Here is a 19,017-nt window from a genome sequence, read left to right as displayed (position 1 = left end):
TCACTAAGATAACCTGTTTCTTCTTCTTCTATCTCTTCTCTTTTACTCTCTTGTTTGGAGAGAAGATCAGCATCCTTTGATATTTTTTCATAGACAATCCTATCTTTTCGTCTCTCCGCATTAATTACTGTTTGGGATAAAACTTCTGCAAATTCAAAACAATTTATTCTTAAAGTTGCTAAGGGGGTATTAGTATTGCGTTTAGATTTTTGGTGGCGGTGGCGATTAGATAAATATTTTAAATTCATACGCTTAGATTTACTTAGACTTCGCCTAGAATGTGCTCTTCTATATATATTATTGTAATGACATTTAACTCCTACTGTAGCAGTTTTGTATTGGATGGTAAAGAATCTGTTTAGACCCCTTCTTCCCAAATCCATATGCCCTCCTATTCTCCTTTCATTTTCAACTAATTTTTGCTTAAAATTCTCAATTATACCTCTCTTTGTGAATTCGATTTGAGAGTTGTGTATGTTTTCAGTGCTTTTTAATTTATGAGTAGTGTTCCTTTTTATTGGGACCCGACTTACACTTTCAAATTCTGTATCACTATCACTGATCCCCAACACTAATTCTTGTGAGGTATTACTAAATGTTGGTGCTCGACTTACGTTTTCAAATTCTCTCTCACTATCAATTATACCCATATCAATTTTTTCTGATTTTTCTTCTCCTATGGTTTTATTTTCTATATGATCAACACTTTCATTTTCGCTATGAAAATCAAAAAGATTGGTTGGGGTTGTAGTTGTTGATGTAGCTGTTTTTGTTGTATCTTCTTCCAGGAGTTCTTTTTTTAATGTAGTTGCTGCTGTTGTAGTTGTTGTTTCTTCCTTCTCCTCCTCCTCCAGAATTCCCCTTCTCATTGTAGGTGTAGTGGCACTTGTTGTAGTTGAGGTAGATGTAGTTGTACTAGATGTTGATGTAGATATTTCTTCTTCTTCAACTGTACTTGCACTTGTACTTGTTGTTAAGTCTTTTTCATTAATGCTACCATTAATAGCATTAAATATTTTTGTATCGAGTTCACTTTTTAAGATTGGTATCTCACTTTCATCACTTGTCTTGTTTATGAGATCCATAAAAATATGACTGTCCTCTAGGATCTCAAATTTTAAGTCAATTTTAATGATTTTTTTTAGTTTTGGAACATTGATAAATAACCCAATCGAATTATTGGAAGTCGATCGGTTTTCAATTAAAGTCATTTCATTGGGGAGTGGTACCATTTTCACCATCGGATTAAAGAGGGAAAGTATCACAAAAAATATTATAAAAACCGTCATTTTAATTTTGGTTTTGTTTTTTTTTAACAATCGAACAAACGAACGAACGAATGAATAAGCAAACGATTCGAAATTGAGTTGCGTGAACGAATAGATGGAAACTGAACACTTTTTGAAATTCTTCCGCCTTTATACCCTCCAGATTTGTATATATAAATATGTAACGTTCTGTTCAAATTCTTATCTGTACATGCTTTTCTTCACATTTTATAAATAGGAATTGCGTGATTGTGAAGAAACATAATTTATTTCACGCATTGACGTCAATGTCTACATTTTTATTGTTCTTTATAGAATTTCGTTTTTATGAATCCAACTATCTTCTGATTTTGAAAGGCCTACCCAACGCACAAGCTCATAATCAAGTTCCACCCAAAATTCTTATCTGTATATACTCTTTTAGTCTAGCCAACGCACAAGCTCATAATCAAGTTCCATTCCGTTTATAAATAGGAATTGCGTGCTTGTGAAGAAGAAACATAATTTATTTTCACGCATTGACGTCAATGCCTACATTTTAATTGTTCTATGCTTCCACTTGTTCTTTATAGAATTTCGTTTTTATGAATCCAACTATCTTCTGATTTTGAAAAGCCTAGCCAACGCACAAGCACATAATCACCTTTTTGTTTCACAATCTTTTCAACAAGATAAGTATTAGGGAATTTTGTTTTTTTAATTTCTTGTTTATAGAAACCACCTTGTACTGGATCACCCTTCAAGTCCTCAAGTAAATATGTGGTGGGGGATGTATTTTGTACTTTCCGAATTCGAAAAATTTCCGTTGTCCAGTTTGGGGTATAGCCTTTTTCAAAGACATGTTTATATTTACTTATTCGTACATGATCCCCCTCTTTAAAGTCCCCATTTGTAAATATTTTTAGATGATTGTATGATCTCATCAAAATCTGTTTTTCATTTTTAGCACTGACGTCAATAGGCTTCATTTTAATCGTTCTATGCTTCCTGTTATTATAATTATTAATCAACTCTTTGTATATTTGAAGCCAAGTATATTTTCCATTAAAACTAAACTCACGCCACATAAGTTCTTTTATTGTTCTATTAAAACGTTCCACAATAGATGCTTTAAGAGTACTAAATGTTGAGTAATGATTAATTTCATATCTTTTCATCAATTCTCTAAATTGTTTATTATAGAATTCATTTCCATTATCTGTTTGTAAATTCTTTGGTACTCCACGACCAGATTTCATTATTTTTTCCATTGCTTTTGTAACTTCATCTGCATTTTTTGATTTTATTGCTTCACCCCATCCATATTTAGAAAATGTATCTATTACTGTTAACAAATACCTATACCCCTTATTTGATGATGCATATGCCCCCATTTCAACCAAATCAGCCTGCCATAAATCATTAATACCCTTTACTATAACTCTACGTCTTGGGAAATTCTTGAATGATGGGCGATGTAACTCATTTACAATATCTCGTTTACTCATAGCTTTATTTTATCTGGTATAAATGGTTTCTTCTCTAAAGATTCAGTTTCACCTTTTAAAACTGAGGTTGGTGCAATTATATAATTGAAAATGTTACTTTCTATTTCATTTATATCCTCCACTACCTTATTAAAAGTTTTCATGAGAAATTCCAATTTTTTAGAAATTTCACTCACTTTTCCCTCAATATTATTGATTCGAGGTCTTAATCTAAAGATTTGTTGTTTCTGCGGTTGCTTAGAAATTTCATTAGATGTATTCTGTACTACTTTACTTATTTCATCATCAATATAAATCTTTGTTGCAATATCATTTTCATGAATGGGGGGTAGGGAATTTTTAAATCGTTTCCTCTGAACATTTAAATGTCCATCATAATCATTAAGTATACTTTGAAATTTTTCTAGACCTTTTGTTATATCTCTTGAGTACTCTTTCTCATTTAAAAAACAACCAAACTTATCAACTGACATTTTAATTATAAAATAAATAATGAAAGAGTGGTATATTTATGTATGATCCACATTAATTGTTAAAACTTCTTCTTCTTCGTTTACACGATGTGCAAATGGACTTTTCCGAAATATTATTCCATCTATTTGTGTCTGATCAGAACGAATGATTGGTGGAGGTTTTTTTAAATGTTGGTTTATGAATTTGTTAAGATTTTCCAATTTATCTAGAAGCTCTTTTATTGAATTATGTATATACTCCATTTGAGTTATCATTTTTATTACTTTACTTTCCAGCTCTGATACTCTTTTATTTCGTAGTTGAAATGATTTAGTTATAGTTTCCATTTGATGTGATTTCGCTTCATTAATTTTATCATCAACATAAAATTTAATAGCCAAATCATTTCCATTTATTGGTTTTGAAGAGTTTTTAATTCTTTTTTTCTGAACATTTATGTGACCATCAGTGTCTAGATATATACCTGTAAGACTCTCAACTTCCCTTTTGAAAAGCGAGGAAAAATCTCTATCATTTGAAAAGTGACCAAACTTGTCAATAGACATTTTACTATTAAACAAAATGAGAAAATGTTTTCTATTTTATTAATATATTATTTTTGCTTCCCGCAATTCTTCTATTATTGAAAGAATTTCATTAGTATGGTTATTATTACCAGCAGCTCTCGATGCCATTAAGAGTTGCAATCTTTCAACAAGTTCATTAACATTATCCCAATATACATAGTTTGGTGGTATTTTTTGTAGTCTCATATACCCAGAACCAGTAAATTCTTCATTTACTGAAGATGATATTAATGGTTTAATAATTGAAGAATATTTTTTAGAACGATTCCCCTTAACTTGACCATCTGGTTGATAGTTTCTTTTGTGAGCACTTGTTTCAATTAAAATGTTTTTATATGATTCTAAATCATTCTTAGTATAATCCTTAGGACTATTATGAAAAATTAAAGAGTATAGACCTGGTGATAGAGTCCATAAATTTCCACTTCCTAATTTCATTAAATTTTTTTTAATTTTAAGTGTTGTATTACCCAACATTAAAATATTATTTTCTTCTCTTGGCCCATAACTATTGTCTAAAATCTTTTTTTGCTTTAACTGATTAATGTTGAGATTGTACTTCACCTCGTTTTCTTCATATACACTTTCATTTAAATCATCTGTGTGAGGTTGTTGTGAAACATCGGATTCATCTATAAGAGACTGTTGTGAAACATCAGATTCATCTATAAGAGACTGTCGTGAAAAAGCATCAACATAAGCATCACTCTCACTATCACTTTCGATTACTCTCTCGTGTACCCTTTTTTCTTTTTTACTTTTAGGTACTTTTATTTTCTCTTTCTTGAACTTAGTCTTAATATCATGTGTATCATTAATATATTCTTTTTTATTCAATTTTTTATTTTCAGTGAGTAATTCATGTAAAGGTTCTGTAATAGGTTTAAAAGTTTCCTCCAAATTTGATACGTTCTCATATTTTATTTGTTTCAATTCATCAAATTTTCTTTTTAATGAATTTCTACTTTTCGTCAACTGTTCTAAAAGTTTACGCTTCATTGTTGTCGTTTTCTCTGATACTCATGTGATACTGGGAAAAATGTAGTATAATTTAAATATTTATAACAAAGGGTTTGAGTTTGAGTTTTATAAAACTTTATTTTTATTTTTATTTATCAAAATAGATACATTAATAATATTAAAAATGAAAACATTTCAAGCTTTATTTAATTCTAAATAGAGATTGTTATCATTCTTTTTAATAATACAAAAAAGATTATCTTTTATATAATCAATTGTTGAATCCTCTAAAGTTGAGTATCGTTCCGGCAAGTACAGCATATACTCTTCAAGTTCAAGAGTGAGGGCCATCCCAAAGCTGGTTTTCTTACGTTGAGCACGTCGGATAGGGTAGCACACCTCCGATTCCATCTTCGTCTTTGTTAAGAGAGGTTTTGGTGCGTTACCATTAAACTCCTTGAGTACTTTCATCATTCCCGGATTGACCATTTGTAGTTGTTTCTTCTTGTAGTTGTTTTCGTTGTTTTTGTTGCTTTTACCTGTTTTTGTTGTTGATTTTAGTTGTTATTTTAGCAGTTGTAGCTGTTTTTGTTGTTGAATTTACCTGTTTTTGTTGTTAATTTTAGTTGTTTTTTAGCAGATGTAGCTGTTTTGTTGTTGTTTTCAGCTGTTTTAATTGTTGTTGTTGTCTTACTGTTTTAACTGTTTTTTTTTATGTTGTTCTTATTGTTGTTGATTTTGATGATTGCAAGATTTTTTAGGTTGAAACTTTAGGCTGAGAACGTTTTAGCTTGAAACTTTTAGGTTGAGACTGTTTGCAGGTGGTTTTTAAATGTGTGTTAGAATAACTTTTGATCGAGTTTTTATACCTTGAGGTAAACTAACCCCCCCTGTTCTCTCTCATTCTTGATTTAGCATCGACCAATCACAGCAGTGAATAGCATGTAAATAGGGTGGGTTTCAAGAATCATAGAGAAATTACTTGATCATAGTGTAAAAGTTAGGGTGGGATAGAGAGAGTAAGAATTGGAGGGACAGGTGTCCACAGTTGGTACTATTAAAGTCTTGTTTTCTCTCATAGTTATAGTTAATGTTATTCCCCAAGTATTTCACAATTTCTTTTGGGGGTTGTAAATTCCCAAAACTATCAAAGTAATGTATACTTTTTTTATTTTTGTTATAAGCTACCCAATGTGTACCATTTGATGAACTATCATCTAGGTTTATAATTCCTGACTCTTCTCTCCAAGGAGATTTGGGCAGTGAGTCTCTCATAAACACACCTCGGAAATGTGGAATGTACTTTTGAGCAAAGTTCAAAATTTCGAAATTTGACAGAGGTTTTTTAGGTAGCTTAGTAATTAGTTTTTTGGATTTCCTCTAAATGGATTAAGATATAATCCATAACCTTTTCTATAAGGTTTAAGAAACATACCTTCACCCACCTTAATACTTTCCATTTTCTTATTATGTTGCTTACTCTCTTCTAATTGTTTTTTCCCCATATTTGCATTATTAATAGTTTTAGCAATAGCTGCACTACCAGAGGCGAGACTACCTAATGCACTTAGTGCAGTCAAAATGGGTACAATAGGTAAAAAACCACCAATTTTCGGCACATTAATAATACGAGGAATCTTAATTTTTTTTTTATTTCTACCAATTGATTTATTGACTGCTTTACGTGCAACCTTAATCGCACTCATTAGATCTAGTGGCTTCTGAGTTTTCAATGCCCGCATTCCTGTTTGGATAACATTTGAAAAACTCTTTACCTTTGATTTCCTTTTCTTACACTTTCTCTTTGTTCCTTTTTTCATACCCATTCCGAATTTCTTTTTTGTTTTCATAATATTTGTAATCAAGTATGCTGCTGTTTTCTCTGCAATACTACTATCTTTTGAACCAACACGTTCCCACGCTTTATTTATTAGTACTGCGTCAGCCTTATGTCGATCAGCTAGATCCTTATATTGTGAATATGCAATATCATGTACTCTACAAGCTTCATCCAATTGATTTATCCCACGATCACCGCGCTCCAACCTTTGTTTTAGCTTTGTTCCAGGCCCACAAAAATTATAACCAGGAATATGTACTTCAAATGGAAGTGTGTTAATTATTTTGTTGATAATACCACTACCTCGTTTCAAGTTTGAACTCTGACTGCAACAATTATAAAAACTTTTACCCATTTTATATAATGTTTAATCAAGGAGCATTTCTCATCGAATGAAGTACATTACACACGTGAATATGCGTTTAATACGTCAAAAACAAGAAATCTGTGTTAGAAATATCGAGGGTGGTGATCATTCATTAACAAATTCAGTTCCACGACATAGTTCTTTATTACCCAATACAATAAGAGCATTGGTTGTCGGTCCCTCAAACTGTGGAAAAACAAATGTTATGCTCAGCCTTATTGAAAGTCCAAACGGACTAAAATTTGAGAATATATATGTATTCTCAAAGAGTTTATATCAACCAAAGTATGAGTATTTAGAGAAACTAATTAAACCGATAAAGGGAATGGGGTATTATACGTTCTCACAAAATGATGAAGTTTTACCACCCGCTAAGGCTAAAGAAAACTCTATTATGATTTTTGATGATGTTGCTTGTGAAAAACAAAACAACATTCGTTCATATTTCTGTATGGGGCGTCATAAAAATATAGATTCTTTTTACCTATGCCAAACATATACTCATATTCCAAAACATCTAATACGTGATAACGCGAATATGATTATAATGTTTAAACAAGATGATTTAAATATGCGTCATATATATCGTGATCATGTAAATACTGATATGTCCTATGATTCATTTATGAAAATTTGTCAAAAGTGTTGGAGTGATAAATACGGATTCCTCATAATAAGTAAAGATAACGATATGGAAAAGGGAAGATACAGGAAGGGTTTTAATGAATTTATAATTATTTGAGAATATAAGTTTCATTCTGTAAGCTATATTTTCACAGTACATTATTAGACCCCAAAATGAGTAGATCATTCACTCTTACATTAAATGGTAATGAACCCATTACAAACATTTCTTATTTCCCACCCATTGAACTGACAAATGGTGAATATGAGTGTGCACTCATTGACTTTCATATGTACAACTCTATACCCAATGTTGATATAAATAATAATCTATTTCATATTGGTGATAAAGTAATTCAACTTCCAATCGGGTCATATGAACTCAATGATATTTATGATTTTCTAAAAAATAAACTAAAAGATTATGATCTTGAGAAAACATTTCAAATGGAGAGTAATAATAACACACTTCAAGTTCATATTACAACTACCAAGGAACCTATTTATTTTGATAGAAACAACTCCATTGGACAATTGCTTGGTTTCAATAAAAAAATAATTTACCCCGACTTGAAAAAAACATATATATCTGATCAACCTGTCAACATTTTAAAAATAAACACAATACGCTTAGTATGTAATATTGTAAGCGGGTCATATATTGATAGTAGACAAGATCATTCATTATACGAATTTGGAATTAATGTTCCACCAGGCTATAAAATGAATATCACACCACACAATCTTATTTACTTACCAGTCAACACTAGAGAAATAAGTACACTCTCTATACACATAACTGATCAGAACGGTGAATTAATAAATTTACGCGGTGAAAACTATACAATTCGTTTACACTTAAGATTAATACAATGATTATATACAATAAAAGAGGTGATACCTACCATCATCAGCACACTTTAAAACATAAAGTTATAGGAAGAGGATCGAAACCAAAAAAACACACACTTACATTAAAAAATAAGTTAATTCTTAAATCATTGGGCTTCAAAGTGCGAGTTTAACTAAAGTCATGGGGTTGAATGAAATATTGGCAGTACGGGAAAAACCTTTCTCTGATGAAAGTATATCAAAGAAGGAATATCACAGCTATCAACCCTATCAACAATCATTTAAACCAAATGATGAGATAAGAATTACAATCCAAAATCAAGATTTATATGTACTCCCCCATGAGAGTCTTCTAAATTTTCAAGGAGATATTACCCTAATTAAGGAAGGGGGAGCGGTAGAAACTCAAAATGTTATTGCGAGAATGAGAAATAATTGTATGGCATACTTTTTAGATGAAATACGCTATGAAATCAATGGTGTTGAAATAGATAGAACAAGATTTAGTGGTATTACTTCTACAATAAAAAACTTTGTTTCTTTAAATCAATTTGAAAGCAAGAGACTTTACAATTCTGGATGGAGCGGAGGACCCGATTTCAATTTAACCCCCCACTTCAACTTTTCAATACCCCTTAAAAATCTACTTGGATTTGCTGAAGATTTCAAAAAAGTATTATTAAATTGTAAACATGAACTAGTACTATTAATATCAAAAAATTTTAATGATGTACTTGAGCAAGATAAATTTGAGAGTGCACAATTAGTCGGAAAGTATCATCTCAATATGACTAATATTACATGGAAAATTCCTCATATAACACCCAGCGATTCAACGAAAATTAAAATGTATGATATTATAAAAAGTGGAACCAATCTAACGATTGCATTCCGTAGTTGGGATACATACATTAATCCTAAACTAAGTAATGGAACAAATCATGTTTGGAATGTTAAATTAGCTGCTAACCGAGAACGTCCACGATTTGCTTTAATTGGATTTAAAGATAACCACCATCTGATTACAAACAATTTAAGAAATCTAAAGGTCTACTTAAACTCTGAAACATATCCCTACGATGACTTAAACTTGGACTTTGAAAAAGATCGATTTGCACACCTATATGAAATGTATTGCAAGTTTCAATCTAGCTACTATAACCGAAGTGAATCTCCTTTACTATCACCTACAGAGTTTAAAACTAAAGCTCCTATTATCGTAATTGACTTATCATATCAAAATGAAATGGTTAAATCGGGACCCATTGATGTTAGGATTTCAATTGAACTTACCAAGCCCACTATCGAAAATGTTCAAGTATATTGCGTGCTCATACATGATCGTTTAGTTGAATATAACCCGTTGAATGGTCTAGTTCAGCGGATTGTCTAACAATTAATCAATCAATCATGAGTGAAGATATTGTTGCAATTGATGTTCAAGGATTTCTTGGGAACAACAATAAATTTATTCTAAAGGAAATTGGAGTCGTATTCAAAAACGAGACAATCTTGAATTCTAATTTTATCATACACTCTCCACATGATTTTATTGAATTGAATAAGAAATGTAGAAAAACAGCTACTTGGCTAACAAAAAAACATCACAAAATTTATTGGAATGATGGAGTATACTTTTTCAAAGAAACACAAATGTATTTAAGAGAAATAATTAGAAAACAGGAAATAATTTGTAAGGGATATCAAAAAAGGTTATTCCTACAAAAATTTTTAAAAATTGATAATGTAATTAACATTGATGAAATTGGTTGTCCCTCTCTAAAAATAATGGATGGAAATCACTTTCCATATTGTTCATTACATGCTCGGGATGGTGTCTGCTCTCTGAACAATGCTCATAAAATCTTAAACTTTTACACAAACGAAAACTCCTAAACACCTTTTAACCATTCATTCACATTTTGAGAGTCGGGAAAATAAGTTTACGAAATGACTGATTCTAATAACAATCTTAATATACCGACTTATTCATCTTTAATAAATAAAATTAATTTTTTTATTAATACATTTGGAAATATGATTTCAAAAGAGGACTTGAAATTACTACTGGAGACAAGGAACATGTTCATGGGTACTGACGTAAAGGAGTTTATAAAAACAACATTTGGAGAACATTTAAATTTATGTACATTTTCTAATGATAATATAGAAACTTGTGCTTGTTTTCATTTTGTAATTCAACAATATAGAGTTAGAAAATTAATTTCATCATATATTGAAAATTTTAAATAAAGAGAAAACCAAAAAAAAAATTTCTATTGTTTTGAATTTGTTTTCGAGGGTGGGTCTATCATCAGCTGTTGCATTTTTTAACATCTGTTTTCTAAGTATAATACAACGAGTTATCTCTACCAAACTTTAGTTTAAGATAAACATTCAGACTATTACGTTGAAAGAAAAAATGATTTCCTCAAAAATTGAAGAGTTCTTAAGGGAGCATGGAAGTGAGATCTTCAAGGAACATGCTACGAAATTGAAATCATTTCATACATTTTTTAAAGATGTAGAAGCCACCCCACTAATTCATTCAAAGTATGGAGAACACCTATCATCCTGTGCATGGGCATATGATGATTGTAAAGTTGGACCTGACACTTGCAGGTGTATGCATGTTGAAAAGAGAGAAGAAGACGCCTTAAAATTGATGGAAAGATACATTCATTTATTTAAAAGACTCAATGTAAACTAATTTAAGACGAATATATAGAAATAAAAACGTATTTGACCAAACAAACGATCTCATTTGTTTTTGTGTATTTTCTGTTAGGAACCACCACCACAAACACCGCCACCACCACCATCCCTCTTACACTCCTACGCTTACTTTCCCATCTAATGCTCGCTAAAGAGGGGAGAGGTTACCGAACTCACGCTTGTTTCACACAACAAAAGTATGCGGTCTAATATCTCTCAAACCAACACCTTTTGACCACAAGACCGTAGCCAGGTGTCACCTACAACCCTAATTGATTCAACAAAACGCCCACGCATAACGCGTTCTAACCCAAGTTAGAAGCAACATAGTGACCTGTGTGCAAACATTGCACTCCACAAAATCTCACGCATGACAAAACACCCCTTGTAAAACGAATAGTTTTCTAAAACTGAACTACTTTCCACATTTCTCCTTAACACATACATTTTTTCAAAACATAGAAGGTAACCGTTTTCTCTCTCATGTAAGCGCATGAGAAAAAATTTTCAAATATGATTAAAGAAAAACGTATTTGACTAAATAAACGATCTCATTTGGTTTTGTTCTGTTAGGAACCACCACCACCGTTACCATTTTGACCACAAGACCGTAGGCAGGTTACACTAACAGGTGTCACCTACAACCCTAATTGAATCAACAAAACGTCCACGCATAACAAAACAACGTTTTTGTTACACTCCCACGCTCACTTTCCCATCTAATGCTCACTAAAGAGGGGGAGGTTACCGAACTCACGCTTGTTTCACACCACAAAAGTATGCGCTCTAATATCCCTCAAACCAACACCTTTTGACCACAAGACCGTAGCCAAGTGTCACCTACAACCCTAATTGACTCAACAAATCGCCCACGCATAACGCGTTCTAACCCAAGTTAGAAGCAACATAGTGACCTGTGTGCAACCATTGCACTCCACAAAATCCCACGCATGACAAGACACCTCCTATCACACACGCAAGCCAGGTGTCATCTACAACCCTAATTGAATCAACAAAACGCCCACGCATAACGCATTCTAACCCAAGTTAGAAGCAACATAGTGACCTGTGTGCAACCATTGCACTCCACAAAATCCCACGCATGACAAAACACCCCTATCACACACGCACCTTTAACGTGAGAAAAAGACAAGACAAAACAAGACATATCAAAACACCACTCTCTCACACTCCTACACACCACTTTCTAACCCCATTAAGTGATCTGTGTGCAGCCATGCTCATCTGACTAGGGTCAGCAACACCCCCTTTTTGACTTAATTATGCTAATTAGGTCATTGGAACACCTGTGTGCAACCATGCGTGACTAATTAGGGTCACCCCCACCTCCTTTTTTGACATGATTTATTACCTAGTGAGCCAGCTTCCGTATTAATCTACTACTTAAGGCATTCCCCTGTAGAGGTCTGATCTAAAATATGATCTTCATTGATACTATTTCATCTAATTACCTTATTAGCAGGCTGTTTAACTGTTCCTTCTGGTTCCCATTTTTGAGCTTGAGCTTGCTCCCTGGTTTGGTTTTTGCGATAATAGTTTGAACAAGTATTGTTCTGATAATAATTATTTTTATATCTGCCTCGATTATTATTTGCCTGTCAATTATTACTAGGTTTATTTTGAATTTGGAGCGAAGGATCAACGTCCATTGGCTCGATAGTTTCTTGTTTTTGATTGTTATTCTGATAATTGATTATCCAAAAGTTGCTATTTTGTGGCCAATTGTTATTTGGAGTATAATTCCAATTATTTCCTGTTCCCTTAGTATAACGAATTTTTTGGATTCAATCTTAAGATATTTCCCTGATTTTTATTTTCGTTTTTAAAACTGTTTGCGCACTTTGCGCGTTCTATTTTGAAATTTGTTGTAGAGTGTAAGGCGGGAGCGGGACCGCAATAAACCTTTCTTCGCCCTGTCTCTCGCCCCTAGTTAAGATAGGCTTAAATAAAAAAAAATCATTGAGCACACTCCCTTTCGTAATCAAATAAATCCCGGACTTCCCTGCAATCACCAGTTTTCGCGTTTTTACTTAACATAAATTAGTATTAAATTTGCATGGTGACCCCAACGTGATTTGCAGTGAAACTGTATTTTTTAGGTGAAACAAGCACACAAACATTGAAGTTGTTGGTGCAATTGCTGCCGATGCTAATTCTTCGTTGCTGCCGCTGGAAAGTTTTGGACGCTGTTAAGCTGCAGTTTTTTTGGGTTTCATCGCCCCTGCTGGACCGTTGTTGTTGTTGTGCTGCTCATCGCCAAGTTCACCCGGTTGGAATATCCAGACGCCGGGAGGACTTATTCCAGAGGGACTACGGACTCTTGTGTTGCCTTGGCTGAATAAGCCCCGAGAACGAGACCTTCGCCGGTTGGAGGAAATCGAAGGTGAAACATACCGCGTCCAAGTTACCAAACAGGGACGAGTAACCATTACTTTGCGCCCCCGCCCGAAGTAAGAAGGGGGTGTGAAGAATCACATCTTTGACATTAATATTATAACTAATGTAAGAACCCACTGAAGGAAGTAAAATAGATTTTAAGTTTTTGCCTTACGACTTATAAAATATCCGTGTACTTATTTGTAAATAGCTTCCTAAGAAAATAATCAGAACCAAAAAGCCGAATCCTAGGTACGGCAACCCAGCAACAAGGCTACCCAAACGATGAAAATCTAGCCAAGACACAGATCGATCGCAGCAAGAAACTCACCACGATCTAAAAAGGAGGAATTTTGGGAAATAGAGAGACGATCACACTGGAAGAGAGGAACCAATCTCCACGCGACGAAGACACGAGGGCTTCTGCTGAGAAACCGGTAACGACGACGGCGGAGCTCGAGCCGGTAACAAGTGTCTCGCATTTCTACGGGGTAAAAGGACATCGATCTGCACCAACCACGCTGCACAGGAAAATAGCTGCCGGCAACCAAGGATCAAAAGGCTTATCACGCGAGCAATTCCATTTAGCAACCTGGCTGAAAATACAGGGTGAGAGGAGTGAAGAGCATTAGGAAAACAAGTGCGAGTGGTCAGGAAAATAACAATAAACAGATATATTGTTCGATTGTAGAAACTGAAAATACCGCAAAATTGTGTGGAAATTTTAGCAAGTTTTTCCCTGCGGACGTTGTAGGTCTGGCTAGTTTTTCCTGCAGCTACGCCGGCGATATTGTTTAAGCTAGTTTTCCCTGCGGCTACGCGGGCGATGTTGGGGTAGGGGGGTGGGCAGTGTTGTTCTGGCTAGTTTTCCCTGCGGCTACGTGGGCGATGTTGTTATAGCTAGTTTTTCCTGGGGCTACGTGGGCGTAGTAGTTCTGGGCAGTTTTCCCTACGGCTACGTTGGTGATATTGTCTTTCTTAGCTAGTTTTCTGTTATGGCTAGTTTTCACTGCGGATACGTGGGCAGTATTGTTCTGGCTAGTTTTCCCTGCGAATACGCGGGCGGTGTACTTCTGGCTAGTTTTCCCTGCGGTAAAATTATACGCGCGTAAAATGGTCTTATTACCAATGCGCAGGCATTGGGGCACGATTCCCCGCTAGTGTTCTTGAGCTTCCGACCACATGAGTGCCTAAAACAAATCCTTTGATCCTTTTGACCAATTCATAAGCCCTCAATTGTCTGAACAGATTATAAATTTCACTGGGGAAGATCCTAGGTGGACTGAGACGCCGACCCCAGCAAATCGCATCCTTACAAATTGACGCCCGAGCAGGGACTGTTTAGGAAAATCTTTACGGAAAATATCCATCGAGGCCTTAAGACCCACCAGATCAGGCATTTTCTTTATGTGAGTCGGGACTCATCTATGGAACAGCGATAAAGACTACCGTATAAACACATAAATATATGGAAGAAAGTTTAACGTTTGTCCAAGTCGAAAAATTGAAAAGATAAGCGTGAAAACCTATATCCCAGGAGTCCGAAGCCCAGGCACGAACCATCAGTAATCAACAGAGCATGGAACCATCGGGGCAGCCAATTTTTTTTAACATTCCGCTCGCTAGAATGTTTTTGTCGCGGCCACGAGTTCACGTCGTCATCGCGATCGCGGGACCAACAGTAAAAATAGATTTAATAAAAACAGGGACCACCAGTGAAAATAATAATAATAAATCCAAAACAATACAAGAACCACCAGCGGAAATAATAAAAGAATAATAAAATAAAGGAAGTGATTTTAAATAAACATTAAACCAACAGAAATTTGGGAGTTAAATGGGTCTCATACCGAAGGAAGGACGAACTCGAAGCAATAACTGCCTTGTTCGAACTCAGCAGCGTTGGATGCGAAGAGGAACTTCGCAGCAGACTTGCGGCCTTCGCGAATCAAGACGTCCTCCCTGAGGCAACGCGGACGCGGCTTGCAGAATTGGAACCTAATCACGGAACTACCAGTAGTCCCAGACCAAAGTCACCGGCAGTCCCCCCTGGTCCAGCAGGAAATTTGGGCAACCACCAGGATTCGTCGAGTAATAGCCTGACGATACCTCTGACCCTGAATATCCCCAAAGGAGGAGTGTTTCACAAGACAGATGAGCTGCCATTGGTAGGAACCTCGTGCGAGGCGCTAGTAAACAAGATGGCCCGCTGCGGTCTCACCTTTGATGGATGTTTATGGAACACATCGAGGAAAGAGCTGCCACATATCAAGTGGATTTACGGTACCTTCCGCAAGCAATGCCAGTTCTATTCGTTGGACGGGCAGAGAGCTGGTTCCGAACGAGCAAGGTTCAAGGAGCAACCTGGGCAGCCTTACGCAGGGAATTTTTAGAATTCTTCTTACCGCCTAGATACTTTCAGCGGCTGGAAGACCAAGTCCGCACCCATGCCCAGAGGCCAGGTGAGATTTTTAAGATTTACTTAGTAGACCTACGCTTGCTCCCGGACCAGGAACTAGAACTAGTGTATGAGAACATGCTCCCGGAATACCAGCTGTTCACCCGGACTAACGATTTTGAGACGTTCGCCGAGTTGACGCAGTTGGTCGTGAACTACGAAGTCGTGCGAAACCGTGGAGACTGGAAGCAGCCCATCCTCTTTACATCGGCACTGAAGGGTTAGCGACTGCCCCAATTCCAAAAACCTACGTGGCCTCACTACCGACCAACCCACCCCCATATACCTAGGCATCGACTTCGGCAGCGAGTAATGCTCACCACGGAACCATAATACCAGAATACGGAGCTACGATAGACGTACGCTACGAAGGCAGGAACTGCGGTGGAAGAAGTCACTTCGCAAGGGAATGCCGGCAGCCCCAGTTGTTCTTCTGCTGGGATTGTGGCCGATGAGGCCTACGCACTTTCGAGTGCTTCCGAAAACCGAAGTCGGGAAACGAGAACGGGTCTAGAGCGGCCGGGGACCGCTGGAGGAACCCGGGAAACTCCCCGAACCAGTAAACCATGTCCTGAAGTTCGAGCAGGAGAGGATCCGGGCGCTGGTAGTCCTCGGAGGGCAAACACTCACCCTTAGCTGTGGAGGGGATCACCTACAACTGGGATCCGCAACTGACACCGCTCCTGGTCCAGCAGGAGCAGACGGTTTACCAGCGAGGCACGGCGCACCGAACGAGGCGTGCGCGGCAGTCCTTTTTGGTCCATCAGGAGCAGCAGGTTTACCAGCGAGGCTCGGCGCACCGAACGAGGCGCGCGCCGCAGTCCCTCCTGGTCCAGCCGGAACAGGCGGTTTACCAGCAAGGCACGACGCACCGAACTCGGATTCAGTCGAGGCCCCCACAGGAAGATCTAGACGGCGACGGCGCCCACAACAAGCAAGGGCCAGCAGCTTGGGGAGGAATCCAAGTGAGGAGCCGCATTAAAGTCACAGCACCGTGCTGCCCCACATCGAGAAACAGGCCGTGGAACGAAGCCCCTTCCGCCGACGACATCGACCGGATACACCGACGCAGGCAAAATAAGTAAGATTTTTAGAACCATTACCGCACAGTTCTCACGAGCAGACCCATAGTGACCACCATTCTTCTGCTGGGATTGTGGCCGATGAGGCCTACGCACTTTCGAGTGCTTCCGAAAACCGAAGTCGGGAAACGAGAACGGGTCTAGAGCGGTCGGGGACCGCTGGAGGAACCCGGGAAACTCCCCGAACCAGTAAACCATGTCCTGAAGTTCGAGTAGGAGAGGATCCGGGCGCTGGAAGTCCTCGGAGGGCAAACATTCACCCTTAGCTGTGGAGGGGATCACCTACAACTGGGATCCGCAACTGACACCGCTCCTGGTCCAGCAGGAGCAGACGGCTTACCAGCGAGGCACGGCGCACCGAACGAGGCGTGCGCGGCAGTCCTTTTTGGTCCATCAGGAGCAGCAGGTTTACCAGCGAGGCACGGCGCACCGAACGAGGCGTGCGCCGCAGTCCCTCCTGGTCCAGCCGAAACAGACGGTTTACCAGCAAGGCACGACGCACCGATCTCGGATTCAGTCGAGGCCCCCACAGGAAGATCTAGACGGCGACGGCGCCCACAACAAGCAAGGGCCAGCAGCTTGGGGAGGAATCCAAGTGAGGAGCCGCATTCAAGTCACAGCACCGTGCTGCCCCACATCGAGAAACAGGCCGTGGAACGAAGCCCCTTCCGCCGACGACATCGACCGGATACACCGACGCAGGCAAAACAAGTAAGATTTTTAGAACCATTACCGCACAGTCCTCACGAGCAGACCCACAGTGACCACCATTCGGCAGTACACGCACCTGAAGAGGTCCTGGCCACCATTTGTGCCACGAAGGATTCTGGAAGTAGTTCGGGAACAGCAGATTCACCGGTGCGAGCCTTCTTCGAGTTTGAGTTGAGTAGATTTATATACCTCAAAGGGGTATCCAGTATCGCGGAGCACCACATCGTCAGACGATAAGCCCATAAAACAGCGGTACTACCCCAAAAACCCCGCTATGCAAGCCGTCATTAATCAACAAGTCGACGAGCCTTCCAAGAGTCCACATAGTGCTTCATAGTGCTCGTTGGGAAAAAGACTAATGATATCCGAATGTGCGTGGATTATCGCCAACTTAATGCGAGGTCAATACCCGACGCTCATCCGTTACCACGAATTCACCACATTTTGGTGCGAGCCTTCTTCGAGTTTGAGTTGAGTAGATTTATATACCTCAAAGGGGTATCCAGTATCGCGGAGCACCACATCGTCAGACGATAAGCCCATAAAACAGCGGTACTACCCCAAAAACCCCGCTATGCAAGCCGTCATTAATCAACAAGTCGACGAGCCTTCCAAGAGTCCACATAGTGCTTCTATAGTGCTCGTTGGGAAAAAGACTGACTGGGAAGAAGACTCGCCAACTTAATGCGCGGTCAATACCCGACGCTCATCCGTTACCACGAATTCACCACATTTTGGAGCGATTGCTTAACGCACGGCCTATCTCAACTCTCGATCTCAAAAGCGGATATTGGCAAGTCCCAGTTGCCCCCTCTAGTCGAGGGCTGTTCCACGGGAAGGTGATGTTCTTCGGACTCCACTCTGCTCCAGCCACGTTTCAAAGGGCTCTCGACAGCGTCATAGGTCCCGACATGAAAACACACGCGTTCGCTTACTTAGATGATATCATAGTCATCGGTACTACCCTCGAGGAACATTTGGAGAATCTTAGAGAAGTCTTCAAGCGACTTTATAAGGCAAACCTGAGACTCAACAGAGAGAAATGTTTTTTCCAGCGGAGCATAAAATTAAAAAATCTACGGAACCTACGTGGTTTCCTCGGCGTCACGTCATGGTATAGACGATTCGTGCCAAACATCGCGACCATCGTGGAACCCCTGTCCACGCTGCTCAGGAAAGCCAGGAGGTGGAGTTGGGATGAGGAACAGGATCAGGC

General features: G+C 37.9%; 1 protein-coding gene across 4 annotated transcripts; it reads right to left on the bottom strand.

The window, feature by feature from the left end:
* Positions 1-614: 614 nt before the first annotated feature.
* Positions 615-1,366, bottom strand: LOC119559725 (GATA zinc finger domain-containing protein 14-like). 4 transcript variants are annotated; one of them, XM_037872791.1, is made up of 2 exons: positions 1,230-1,366; positions 615-885 (listed from the first exon to the last, which is right to left on the bottom strand). In XM_037872791.1, exons 1-2 carry the CDS (start codon positions 1,287-1,289, stop codon positions 727-729), a joined length of 219 nt encoding a protein of 72 aa, XP_037728719.1. In that variant the 5' UTR covers positions 1,290-1,366; the 3' UTR covers positions 615-726. The 4 variants fall into 4 exon arrangements, with proteins under 4 accessions (XP_037728719.1, XP_037728721.1, XP_037728720.1 ...); XM_037872793.1 differs by having other exon boundaries at positions 1,055-1,365; XM_037872792.1 differs by having other exon boundaries at positions 615-915; positions 1,055-1,358.
* Positions 1,367-19,017: the final 17,651 nt, after the last annotated feature.

This window comes from Drosophila subpulchrella, unplaced genomic scaffold (genome assembly GCF_014743375.2).
Source record: "Drosophila subpulchrella strain 33 F10 #4 breed RU33 unplaced genomic scaffold, RU_Dsub_v1.1 Primary Assembly Seq35, whole genome shotgun sequence".
In the NCBI taxonomy this organism is placed as follows: Eukaryota; Metazoa; Arthropoda; class Insecta; order Diptera; family Drosophilidae; genus Drosophila; species Drosophila subpulchrella.
Note: the sequence above shows the minus strand (reverse complement) of the source record. Positions and strands in the feature narration are given on the sequence as shown.

Coding starts and splice junctions, on each gene's coding strand:
- LOC119559725 (XM_037872790.1), bottom strand. CDS start 1,289: ATGACGGTTTTTATAATATTTTTTGTGATACTTTCCCTCTTTAATCCG. Junction 916..1,229: donor TTAATCCGATGGTGAAAATG/GTACCACTCCCC, acceptor ATCAACATCTAG/TACAACTACATCTACCTCAA.